Genomic DNA, 13,202 nt, shown 5'->3' on the forward strand with positions numbered 1-13,202 from the left:
AGTAAATTTCAGTAACTGGCTACTAAGTGCACTGCCGGGATGCCAGGAAAAAAGAAATGCAGAGGACCTGAAGGAAAATCAGCCACAAAAGGAGACAAAAAACACTGATTTGGAAAAGTACTGTAGCTGTTCAGCAAAAAGCAGTGCAAGCTCCAGACATGACCTCCACTGTTGGAGTATATCAACTCAACCAATAACAGGCTGGAAAAATGGAAGAAGCTTTAAACAGATATTCAGACAAGATGATAAAACTGCAAAACTTAAGAGCTCGAAATGAAAAGGTTAGCTGAATATGAGACTGAACAAGAAGAACTGCTTCAAAAAATAACAGAATTAGAGGACAGAGCACATAGGGAAAACCTGAGATTTTCTGCTGTACCCAAGAAGCTGGAAGGAACAGACTGTATCAATTTTATGAAAGCACAAATAAGCAACTGGACTGGTATTCCACAAAAGGAATTGTTAACTGAAAAGGCACATCATACGTATCCTCCAAACCTCGCTATGAGAAAACAAACTAGACCTTTAATAGTAAGGATGGAAACTTAGCAGCAGGAGATGATTCTGACAAAACAGTGGCAGAAGGACAAAAATACTAAAAGTGGGAGACAGCAGAGTGTTTATGGAGAATAACTAGTCATTGTACACTAGTTAAGAGGAGGAGTAAATTTATCCCATTATTCACAAGATGTTGAGAAGCAAGAGTGAGATTGAAACTGCTGTACCTAGCTATCTTTAAAATTTTTATTTTTATTTATTTATTTATTTATTTATTTATTTAACATTTGTTGACCAGGATAGTCCATCTGGGTGTGAGCCCATTTTCAGCGGAGGCCCGTGGAGAAAAGCTCTAATAAAACAAGAGCAACATTGACAGGTACTGTGTCAGTTTACATAGAATTTAACAGAAATATCTAGAGACAATAAAGAAAGTACAATATACAAAGGAGAAAGTTATTAAAGTACAGTAAAGTCATATATATATATATATATATATATATATACATACATTTTTTTTTTGAGGGCAGGGATCCATCTTTAGTTGATCATTTGAGTATACTTTAATACGTGTACATATGTATACTCTTACAAAAAAATATATCAAATTATACAAATTGTAGGTAGCTGATAGGTGGTATTAACAAGTGGGAGTAGGGTATACATGGAGACTATAACATTTAGGAGATGAAATTTGATGTGGGCTTATGTGGTATTAGCCTGGCCTTGTACAGGAGCAGAGCCAGTTGTTAGTAAGGTGGTCTTTGAGCAGAATTTTGAATTGGTGTAGGTTGGTAGCATTTATGATGTGTTGAGGGGGATTGAGTTCCAAAGTTTAGAAATGTGGTGGGAGTAGAGGGTGTCCCCGGCTTTGTTGCTTTTGGATACTTGGAGGAGTGTTTTGTGCAAGGATCAGAGTTGCCGAGTGTTTGTATATGGTTGCAGTAATTGTTGTAGGGCTGGGGTTCTGTTTGGCTGGTACAGTAGTTGGTAAGTAAAGACAAGTTGGGTATAGGTTAGTTGTTGTGGGAATTCTAGCCAATTTATTTGTTGTAGGGCAAAGCAGTGATGGGACCTATATGGGGAGCTAGTGGCAAACGTGGCTATTTTATTGTAGGCTGATTCAAGTTTGGTAAGGTCAGTTTTGTTAAAGTTTGTAAAGATGGCAGAAGCATAGAGAACAGTAGATAAGAGATGAGTCCTGGTGATGCTTAGTCTAGAATGGCTAGTTAGGAAAGGATTAATTCGGTAAAGAGAGCCTAGTTCGATGTGTGTTTTTTTAATGGTTTGAGAGAGGTGTAGGTCGAATTTTAATTTGCTAACAAAAATATTCTTTCCTGGATGAACAAAATCACTTTTGATGAAGTATGTTAAGGAAGAAGTACAAAGGTTGTCCAACAAAAAAGTCAGCTGTGAAACAGAAGGAGATTATGCTTCTTGTTCTTCCAGTAATAAAGACCAAATAGAGAATGTGCCAGTGAAATTTTTTCCAGTGTTTCAATGGAAAATGCTTGAGAGAGGGGAAAAAGGACAAGACTTGACTAGAAGAATCAAGAGTATGTTGGAAATGAAGCAGAGACAGGGTTTGGAAGAAGAAATAAATGAACAGGAATAGAACAAGAAAATCTGGAAATATTGGACTTTCTTGGACTCTGTTAAACTTGTAGTGGACTCTAAAGCATATGCCCTACTTCATTTCATTAACGTTTGGAGAATAAAATCAGTAACTTGGAAACTGACAAATGTGGGATTACAAAGTAATAATTACATATCTGAAACATGACAGAACAAGAAAATCTGGAAATATTGGACTTTTTTTGGACTTTGTTAAACTTGTAGGACGTCTAAACTATATGCCCTACTTCAGGTGGTTAATGTTCAGAAAAATACTCAGGAGAGGGGAAGACGAGGGAGAAAGTTAATTGCAAGTAAAACAAAAATTTTTCTTAATAGTACTATTTGAAGGGTCGATATTATTTCCTCGAAGAGGAGTTCCATTGAATGCCTCTTCATCGACCCTAAAAACACAAACTTTCAAAATATCGAACCTCCACATAAGCGATTTCTTTCCCTTGGAAAGAAATCGCTTGCCCTACAAACCAACAAACACCCTCCTAACTAAATATACCAACTCCGAGATCGCACTACAATGAGGAAAATGGCAAACTGATGAAGATGGCCAAGCGATTTCTTTCCCAAGGAAAGAAATTGCTTATGTGGACGTTCAATGTTTTCAAATTCCACAGTTTCAAGTTTGATAAAGAGGCGTTCAACAGAATGCCTCTTCAAGGAAATAATAGGAACCCTATTTAAATGGTGCATGATTTTCTTTGATGTTTAACACATGCTAATATTCATGCATAATGAACTCATCCATGCTAATGTTACTTCTATATCATTCTCAGATGATTTAAACCTCTATATTAATTTAACCTTGTAGTACTGTTCTCAACCACTAAATATGTAAATATGCTTTACATCCTTCTCCAAGCTGCTGATTAACTTTTGTTTAGTTTTTGCTATTTTGTATGTAAAATTTGCTTAGTTTGTTTCTGTTTCCACTATGCATTGTACTTCATATTATGGAGCTTGTACTATGCATTACTGGAGCTTTTCCTCCCCGGGCCTCCACTGAACACAGGCTCTTTGAGCCCAGTGGACCTCCCCGGTCATCAAACTGGAAATAAAAAAATGTTATAAAGTAAATTTCTTTCAGTTATTTTTTTAGGTGTAATGGGGATACTAATGTAAACAGTTCCGCCTGCTTTTTTTCTTTTTGTTTCTTTCTCCCTTCTTCTCTCTTTCTCATTTTTCAGTTTTAAGAAATGTAGGCACTGCAATGTAAAAAAAAAAAGATCTGGTTAAAAATAGCATGCCAAAAGAAAAATTAATGTGCTTTTTCTCATTCTTACATAGGGGAATGGTTGGGTTAAGGTCATTAGCTTAATAAAGTAACATGTTTTATGAGAAAACAAATAAATGAAAAAGAAAATATGTTCCTTTTAGAAGGGTAAAACTTCAGTATTTGAAGAGCTACATAGTTTTTTGTGTTATTACCAAGTTAATGGGTTTTAGGAGTATTGGCTGTGGGAGTGTTTGAGGGTTTTTAATAAAACAAAAAGTTCTGTAAGATGTGACAAAGGCTCAAATGGAGATGCCAAGAAACAACTGTATAAAAGATTAACCTGTCAAACAGTACATGCATGTAACACAAAAGCTGAAACTAGACATTTAACAAAAAAACTGTTATACATACAAGGTGTGAATAATAATCTCTCAAGAATATAAAGCCTTCTATAATGTCTTTAAACATTAATAATCACATACAAATACAAAAAAGAAAGAGCAGTGAACTATATTAAAATGTAGAGTGCCAATAGCTATGCTACAGTTGACACATTTGGAAAGAACTGAACATGTGAATTTGATAAAGAAAGGTTTTCAGGATGATTATTTAGCAGAACACCTGGGGCAAAGGAAGAAAGGAGTACTTATATTAATTGCAAGAGAAGTTCCAATAGTAACAGAATAGGATAAAAAGATAATGATGGATTTGCAGTACTAAGGGGCTACTGAAAAGAGATGAGGATTACACTGGCATGTATTCATATTCCATTGAAAACTGCTATAATGATGCTTAAAAATATTCTGGAACAAACAATCAGCTTTCAGCAATGAATATTACTTAAAGGTGGGGGACTGGAATTTGATTTGCAATAGTGAAGATGTATCTGCGGAGACCAGAAGGGAAAATATAATAAAGGAGTGTACATTTTTAAAGAAATTCATGAAAATATTTGACGTGGAAGATGTGAATTCAATACTAGGAGTTTGGAGTGAATTTACGTATTATTCCCCAAGATACAAAAATGGAAAAGGCTAGACAATTTACATTTCACAGGAACATGTGCATTTAACTGAAGGTCTTGATATGCACTCAATAAATATTTCAGATCATGTGCCAGTAATAATGTAATGAAATAAAATAGTAATGAAATAAAAATAAGACATTGGTGCTTTCCCAGCTATCTGTTGAAAAAGAGAGAAATTTCAGGTATGGGTAGTGAAAATTATTCAGGAGCTATTGGAGAAGATAGAAATTTCTTCTGAAAATACACCTATTGAGTGGGATAAAATTAAAGTGGAGTTTAAAAATAGGGTGGAAATAAAAGAAAGGGAGATATGGTTAAGAACTTACAAGAACTATTTACAGAAGTGACAAATGTTAAAGTATTGCAAAACAGGGGGAATCTCGAAGAAGAGGAACAATTGCAGAATGTTAAAAAGTAAGGGATTACCTCGATAATATGGAGTTTGATAAGATTGTTGTTAAGCAACTTTTTTTTTTTTTTAATAACTCTAGAGCACAAAAACTTGTAGTACAAAAACTCAGGCAACAGTAAAGAGAAAGGGCTGTCACCAAGCTTATTCCTATAACAAGGAAGATAACAATGTGTCCTGTAGAAGTATTAGAAATATTTCATAAATTCTGCAAATGTCTGCATAAAGCAGAAAATATGGAAATCAAGAAAGGGCACATATGGAAATGTTTATGGAAGAATTAAATATGCCAGGGTTAGCGGTAGAGGAGGCTCAATTACTAACAGGATAGGAGGAAATGAGATACAAATGCTGATATATAACCAATCTACAGGAAAGTCTCTAGGAATAGATGGTATTCCTGTGGAAGATAGGAAGTTAGAAGGGAACAATCTGATAAAGATCTGGAAGGTTTTGTTTAATAGTATTTTAAGAGAGGAAGAAGTACCAACATCCAAGAAGAAAGTGGTGTTAGCTGTAATACCTAAAGAGGGTAAAGATCCATCAGATCCAGCTTCATATAGGCCATTTCAATACTAAACCATGATTGTAAAGTGATGCCAAAATGGATGGATATGGATTAATGTGGTTTTGTGGAGGGGTGGCAAAAATTTGACAACATTAACAAAACACCGATGATCCGGAGGGAAGCAGAAAGTAAGAAAATACCATTGTTGTTGGCGGGTCTTGATGCAGAGAAAGCATTTGACAGAGTAAGATGGGACTTTATGTGCAGAGCAATGGAAGCATTTGCATTCCGTGATAAAATTATAAGGTTGTGGGATGGGAGGCAAAAGTTAAAGTGAGTGGGGTCCTCTCTGGTAATCTCTGCTCTGGAACCAAGCAGGGGTGTCCTCTCTCCCCTCTGTTACTTGCATCATATTTAGAACCACTGGCAAAGAAAATAGGGGACTCAGAAATTCAAGGATATAATTGTCATGCTAGTCAAGAAAAACTAGCTCTATTTGCAGATTACATTTTATACTTGGAAAAAAAAACAGGAAAGGACATTACAGTGCTGTGAAACATATTGAGGCAGTTACAAATCTTTTTGGGATACAAAATCAATGAAGCTAAAACAAAGACAGCGGTAAACTATGTACCCACACACAAATTGGTTCAGCAATATCCATACTTATGGGGACATAATAAAATGATGTATTTAGGAGTATAGATTAAAAATGTTTCCAGTGTAGCATCTAAGGACATGTTGGAAAAGACTAAACAAAATATTGAGAAAATGGAAGCTCCGTTATATGGATATCAATAGTAAGATACAAGCACTTAAAACGTTTTTAGTCCCTTTAATCTTATACACAGGTCAGGCATATTTTTTTCAACCAGAGGAGAAGCTGTGGACAGCAATTAATAAAGTGCTGAAGGATTTTATCTGGGAGGGGAAGACAGCAAGAGTCAAGTGGGATAACCTTATTCTTCCAAAAGAACAGAATGGACTGGGATAAGGCTCCTATACGGGTCTATATTATATCATCGAACGCTTAAAAAAGTGAACGCTGATTGATCGACCTAATTTAAGCGAAAGCTTACAATCTCAAACTGTCAGATCAGCGATTTTTTTCCCAGGGAAAAAAATTGCTGATCCAAAACACATACACACAACACAAGCACACCAAACAAACCGAAATCCACACACATACACCTAAAATCTGATACCTAACCCTACACTAAACTATGCACACACCACTAACTACCCACTCACCTTAACCCAAACCCTAAGGTCCGTCACTATCGCACACTCACCTCACCCGCTCCCTAACCCTAACTCACTTAAATCCGCCCTAACACTCATGTCCACTCAATCACACACACACCTAACCCGAGCCCTAACCCTAACTCACCTAAATCACCCTAACACTCGCATCCACACAATCGCACACTTACCTGAATCCAACCGGTAACTTTCCACCATAACACTGAAAATACCGAAGCAACAGAAACGGACAACCGAATTCTTTCCCTATGAAAATATTTGAGTTTCTGCTGCTTCAATATTTTGCAGTTTCGCGAAAATAAGTTCGTTCGATCAATCAGCGTTCGCTTTTTTATGTGTTTGAGGATATAATATAGACCCTCCTATACATAGTACAAGCAGAAAACTATAAATTTAAAGTGGAAAGAGATCAGGAAACAGGGGTGAAGCTCAAGAAACGAGAAGAGACTGGGATTTTGGATGCAGACCTTTAAGGAGAATAACAATAATCAAACAGAATATTATACTCATAAAGTAGCAGAAAGTATACTAAGAACTCTGCCAACACGACAATGGAGAAAGAAGATTCTGCTAATAGAGGTGACCCCAATTAGAGATACAGACAATAAGCAAGAGGGGGCTGGAATTTATTGGAGACAAGTGGCAAAGGAGCCAAGATATTGGGAGCAAACAACTAGAGAGGGAAGATAACAAAATGGTAAGATGCCAAGAACTTATTTGTACTGCAAGTTAGAGATTGCCTTCCTTACCAAGAATTGCTATCAGAGTATAGGCAAACAGAAAAAAAGGAGTGTTTTAAATGAAAGACCAGCACTGGTAGAGTTTTTAGTAGAATCTTAAGAAAGAAATACATAGTTCACTATATAAAATATACAAATATATAAAATATTGCATGATAACTATAAGAATTAATCAGAAGAGGTTAGAAAGGATTGGAAAGAGAGATTAGATAAGCAATCCACGAAGAAACACTGGGTGATATACGTATGTCTTCCAAATATGCAACAAAGTATAGAAGACTTAGGATCTTTGCTTGGAAGTTTTTACACGGGCATTTTTATACCCCAAGTAGACTCCAAAGAATTTTTCCTCAGGTAGACAGCAAATGTTGGAAGTGTGATGGTGAAGAAAGAGGTAACTGGGAACATATTTTCTGTTAATCTAATTAGCTGGTAGACTTTCAAGATTCCCTGCAGAATGCTCTGTCAGAAATGCTGGGTGAGCAAATTGGTGTTACTACGGAAATTATTTTTTTAGCTATGATGCAGAATTGATACTGCCCAGACATAGTAAGGCCTTGCTGAGTCTAATTATAAAGGCTGCCAAAAAGCATTAATAGAAAATGGAAATCAAAGTCTAAACCAACTGTAGTAAAAGTAGTGAAAATACTAACAGAGGGTAGGAGCAAATTACATAAGAAAAAATGGGAAATGTGGGATCAATACATGCAAAGAGGAATGAGGTTTAAAAGAAGGCAGGAATTGAATAAGCTATGTAATGGCTTGAATGACAATGACTGGATATATTATAAGTGATGTATAATGTTTGCAGCTACAGTTGTGTCGGCATGGTTTGTAATGCATAATGTTTGCAACTGATATTGTGTTGGCATGGTTTACTTTTATTTATATAAATGTAAGATTGCTTATGTCATACATGATAACTTAATAAAGATACTTCTTGTCTAAAAAAACATAAGAGGTCAAAAGAAGCATAAACAATGAACTGGTGATTATTAAATAAATGACAATATATTAGAAGAAACAGTTCAAGAATCAACAGTGTAACAGCAGCAGCCACTTGGCAGAAAATTATAAAAAAGCAAATTTCAAATATCTACTGTTTCATTACACTCTCAAAAATGCATAACATCACATTTGAAATGAAGCTTACGCATTTAACTGCAGTGCATCAGCATTAAAATAAACACACAAAATGTATTTAGCCACCAACTAAGAATCAAAGAAATATCAGACATGAGCATCACTCTCAACCTCTTAGCACAAGAAATTTGGATAAAGCCTAAAATATTGGGAGCACAAAGGCCCAAAAAAACAGTCACTGATTTTAAATATTGCTGTATACATTTTCTGAATGATATAAAGTCTGAACTCAAATGTGTCACTATTTAGTGATGTCAATCCTTAGTGATTTGCCAGAAAACCACAAATTTTAGGAGGAACAGACAAAAACATGAAGCAATAATCTTGACATTCCTTCTGTGAAAATCTTGACATTTAAAGAGGTATGATTCAAGGAAAACAATAGTCATCAAAGACTTGTCTTTTCACCATCGGAAGGATGGCTGCAGATTTTAATGTGGAATGCTTGCTGTCTCCTTTTATATGAGCGTACTGCTACCCCCTTAAGAATACTCAGCATACTGTGAGTAAGAGACACTGGAAGGCAGTAAGAGCTATCTGCTTCTGGCATAATCCCAAAAAGTGAAGAACTGCTAAAAAGAAAATGGGAAAATTAATTTCATGTTCAAATTCTGTAAATGCCACAATTCCATCCCTGGCTTTCCTTGCCATATTACCTTTCAGTTTGCATCTAAACTCTCCACATTATAACTATAAAATTCAACTTTCAGGAACTGCATCTGTTTTTTTTTTTTTTCATTTTGTTTCACTGGCTTCCTCTTGACCAAAGGGTATAGTACATTCCATTTTGAAATTCAGCATATCAGCACATCACTGTTTATATTATCAGTCTTTTGATCCACTTCCTTTTTCAGTTGTTCAATGTCAAATGGATCCTGCAGCCTTTTTCCCACTATCTTCTGCGATTTTTCAATCATTAGTATTAAAATATCTTTATTTTCCTGCTCTCCGCACAGTTTGGTGTTCATAATTATATTGTCTTCATAAAGAGCAGACATTTTTATATGGATATAAAAGAAACAGCAGTTATACTTGTTCTGCATTACAGTTTATATTAAAGTGTCAGAGGCTTCAGCATTTGTGACAATTCACGGGTTACTGCACTCAGATCAACACACCCTTCTGTACCCTGAAAAAAACATTTGAAAACTGAGTGAATTCTCCTTCAACAGCCCACCATGTGATCCTAAATCTCCAGTTACTAACGGACTCACACAGCTTAAAACTTCAAAAAGGAGGTCAAGCCCACTTAGCACCTTTTCTGAAGCAGCAAGTAACATTTAATACATAATTCACATAACCGCATTACTCAAAAATATTTATTCCTACCCAGCTCTATAGCATGCGGGGATAACGTCGTGGCTATAACCCAGATGACCAGTGTTTGACTACCAGCTTAGGAGATGGTGTAGCCAGGCAGGGGAAGATGGGGGGGGTTAATAGCGGATGCTGGCTCACCCATCCAGTGGGAAGGGAGACAGCACAACTTACTGCTTAGCTGACACCTACAGAAGTGTAGGTACACAGCCACAGCTGTATGGGCCTATGTGGCTCTGTGCTGAATTCAGTGGTATACTACACTGGTGAGAGGTTGGTATCTGTGCTTGCACAAATGCAACTTCACAGAAGCCACACACTGCTGTCAGGGAGGAAGTTAGGGCTTTATGGACTCCACATAATCATAGATGGCTCATCCTTACCCCCTGACTCTCATTTTCCCAGGAAATTAATAGACTGACAGGGCTCCTACCCCAAGCAAGAAATGAATAAGCCACAGTACTCTCACCTTTTCCTAAGAATAAATGATCCTGGCTCTCACCCCTCACAAACAGCTGCATTGATAAAGTGGGTGGAGGGGAGGAAGTCTGAAGTGCTGATGGAAAAAGGGGAAAAAAAGCACATTTCTGGTTTTGTAAGTGGAATAACTATAGTTTCTGCATTGTTACAAAACCAAATGAATATATTTCTCTTTCAAAAGTTCAGGTCAAATAACCCTTCTTTGTGAGGTGTACAAAAGCTGTCTTAACAGCTACTTTTATTTACAAATGCTATGCCAGCATCTGTTCCACTGTGAAGTATCTACCAGGTATAACAGGAAGCCTTTCACACTGTTAATCTCGCTAAATTCATTTTTATGGATTTCCACAGGCTGGCTGAAAATAAAATTTTAGCAATGTTCTGCACTTTATTTATATTATTTATTTAACATTTGTTACCAGGAAAGTTTGACTGGGACAGAGCCCATTTTCAGCGGAAGCCCAGGGAGAAATGTTCTACAGGCATGTCTTTGGAATGTGGGAGGAAACTGCAGAACCCGAAGGAAACTTACATGAAAGCAGGGAGGACATGCAGACTCCACATAGAAGGTATCCCAGCCGAGAATCAACGCTAACCACTGCACTTTTGAAAAACTAGAGTCACCACGCTCCCTCTGCTGTTCTCATCTTCTTGAGAGAGGTGAAGTGGTCAAGGATATCAATGTGTCAACCTCCATTCTCACTCCTTTCCCATCTAGTGACTTCTAAAGTAGATACATCAGTTAAGGCTTTTTAATAAATATGCATTCGCTTCTAAAATTCCTTCCATTCTCCTGCTGCAGCAGATAGTGCAGTCTTATGCACTGTCACTTGCTCTACATGGATGTTTATCCACCAAGGATAAGGAATGGGTAACTACTCCCTTTACAGTTTTCTGCTGCAAGTCTTAAAGATGGTTAAAAAATCATGACAAATATATAGCTTATTCTTCCTTCATTTCACTAAACTGGTCTCTTTGTCATGGCTTCTTCTTCCTTCATTTCACTAGGCTGGTCTCTCTGTCATGTTGCTTTCATATGGACCTTTCTGATAAAAGTCTATCAACATCAATTCTGACTACAAGTGAGAATACCCAGAAACCTCTTCCTCCAAACAGCTGACTAAAGTTACTTATTAGAAGGGTACAAGGTTCTCCTACTGATGAGTATGGGAATTTCTCCTAGTGTTCTTATCAAATTTTCACTGATTTGCCTAAAAGTCCATGTTGGGACATAGAAAAAAAAAAAAAAAGCTGGTATTGCTTACCCCATTTATAGGTCACCAACCAAATAATTAAAATACACTAAAACCTTGTCATGCACACCTGCATAATGCATACCACAGTTTATTCTCCACATATGCAGCTGCTCCACCACCAAAAGACCCAGATTCTCATCTGATTCCTATGACTAAGCACCAAAGCAACAAAATGTACTTCTACCTGAAGGAGGACCAACCTTGCCAAGGCTAACAATGACAGCAGAGTCAAAATGATGGTATGTTTAAGACAAATTAATGGAAAATAACTGATCTTTATTTGATGAACTCCAGACCAAATGATCTGTGCCCTGCTGATCACCAGAACTAATCAATGAATGCAAGTGTGAGGGGCATCTGCAATGGATGGTGGAGTCTGGTAAAGCCCTCTAATGTCCTCCATGACTAGTTAACAATATATGAGTAAGTGCTGAAATATAAAAGTACAAGAACCAGTTTAAGAGTGAAAAAAATGGTTATTGGGAGAATAGCAGGTTTTAGAATGTCTAAAAGGTGAGGCTATACTAGTAGTAATTACCATATAGAATGATGTTCCAGCCACCACTGTTTTTCATCTTTGAACTATCCTGCTCCTACTGTATGATGCAAGCTCAAAACAAAGCATTTTACTCTACAGATGTGTGGAGGGAATGTAGCTCCTCAAAAGGAAAAGCAGACGTGATCTTTTGTGCTGCTATACACGGCCTTGGCTCTGCAGTTGTCGTTTACCTCAGTTCTGTGATGCACCTTAGCCATACACTCAGTATAAAAGAGAGAGACTCACCTTAACATTAAGTATCAGAGTAAACATGGTTCCAACCCTCAAATCTATATCTGCAGGAAATATAAGTTTTCATATACCACTAGCCTCTACTGTAGAGTTGCAGACACACAGCTTTTGGTATACTAAGAAATGTGCCAACAATCGTTCACTCTCTCTTTTTTAACTATATCTTAATTTTTTAATCATTACACACTTTCTCATCCTTCTTAATGTTGTAAATATCCTCAAAAATCTTCTAAGAATCTGTGTTCAGGAATGTTGCAACAACTGGACTTTCTGTATACCTTGTTAGATCTATATAGTCATCAAAACATGTTCAATGAAAGAAAATCTGACAACTAGACAAACAAATTAAGTAAATAAATGTAACCAACTCACATTTTTATGCATCACTATCTAGTTTCCTGATTTCAGACACATACCTCAAGAATCTGATAGACAATCAGAAGACAAACTCTGACAATGAACTTAAATTAACTGCTCCAGAAAACTGCCACAAAACCCTGTCACTTACCTCTTGTGTGTCAAAAATCTGTTTGACCTGCAGGATGCTGGTAATCTGCCACGTGTACTTGGAAAATGTTCCAAGGGGCAATGAGTCTTTTCGAATAAAAGCTGTTTAAGGACAGTTCAAAGAAATGTAATGGTCAACAACATTATTCACTTATTAAGCCAATATATGCATGTTTTGTTTTTGTTTTTTTACTTCATCAGATTGCAAAACCTTAATTTGTACTCTTTCACTAACGGTGAATTCAAGACTAAACCTAAAGCTGTCGATAGGTTTTGTTCAGATACCTCTATACTTCACAATATTAGGGGCTGCTTTTACTTGAGACAATAACCCCAATATTTCACATTACGTTAGAAAATTTTAGAAAGTCACTATAGACTGAGGAAGGGGTAACTACACAGCATAGTTCACAAGTAAA

General features: G+C 36.6%; 1 protein-coding gene across 3 annotated transcripts in view; it reads right to left on the reverse strand.

Annotated features, from left to right (window-relative positions):
- The window catches only part of CCHR9.PART0H2orf42 (chromosome chr9.part0 C2orf42 homolog), a 420,265-nt gene that overhangs the window by 104,501 nt on the left and 302,562 nt on the right, over window positions 1–13,202 (reverse strand). For all 3 annotated transcript variants that reach the window (XM_044083125.1, XM_044083126.1, XM_044083127.1), the window contains exon 7: window positions 12,785–12,885. In XM_044083125.1, coding sequence (XP_043939060.1) covers window positions 12,785–12,885 — 101 coding nt within the window. The remainder of the gene's footprint in view (window positions 1–12,784; window positions 12,886–13,202) is intronic.

This window comes from Protopterus annectens, chromosome 9.part0 (assembly GCF_019279795.1).
Source record: "Protopterus annectens isolate FY-2018-M chromosome 9.part0, PAN1.0, whole genome shotgun sequence".
Classification (NCBI taxonomy): Eukaryota; Metazoa; Chordata; order Ceratodontiformes; family Protopteridae; genus Protopterus; species Protopterus annectens.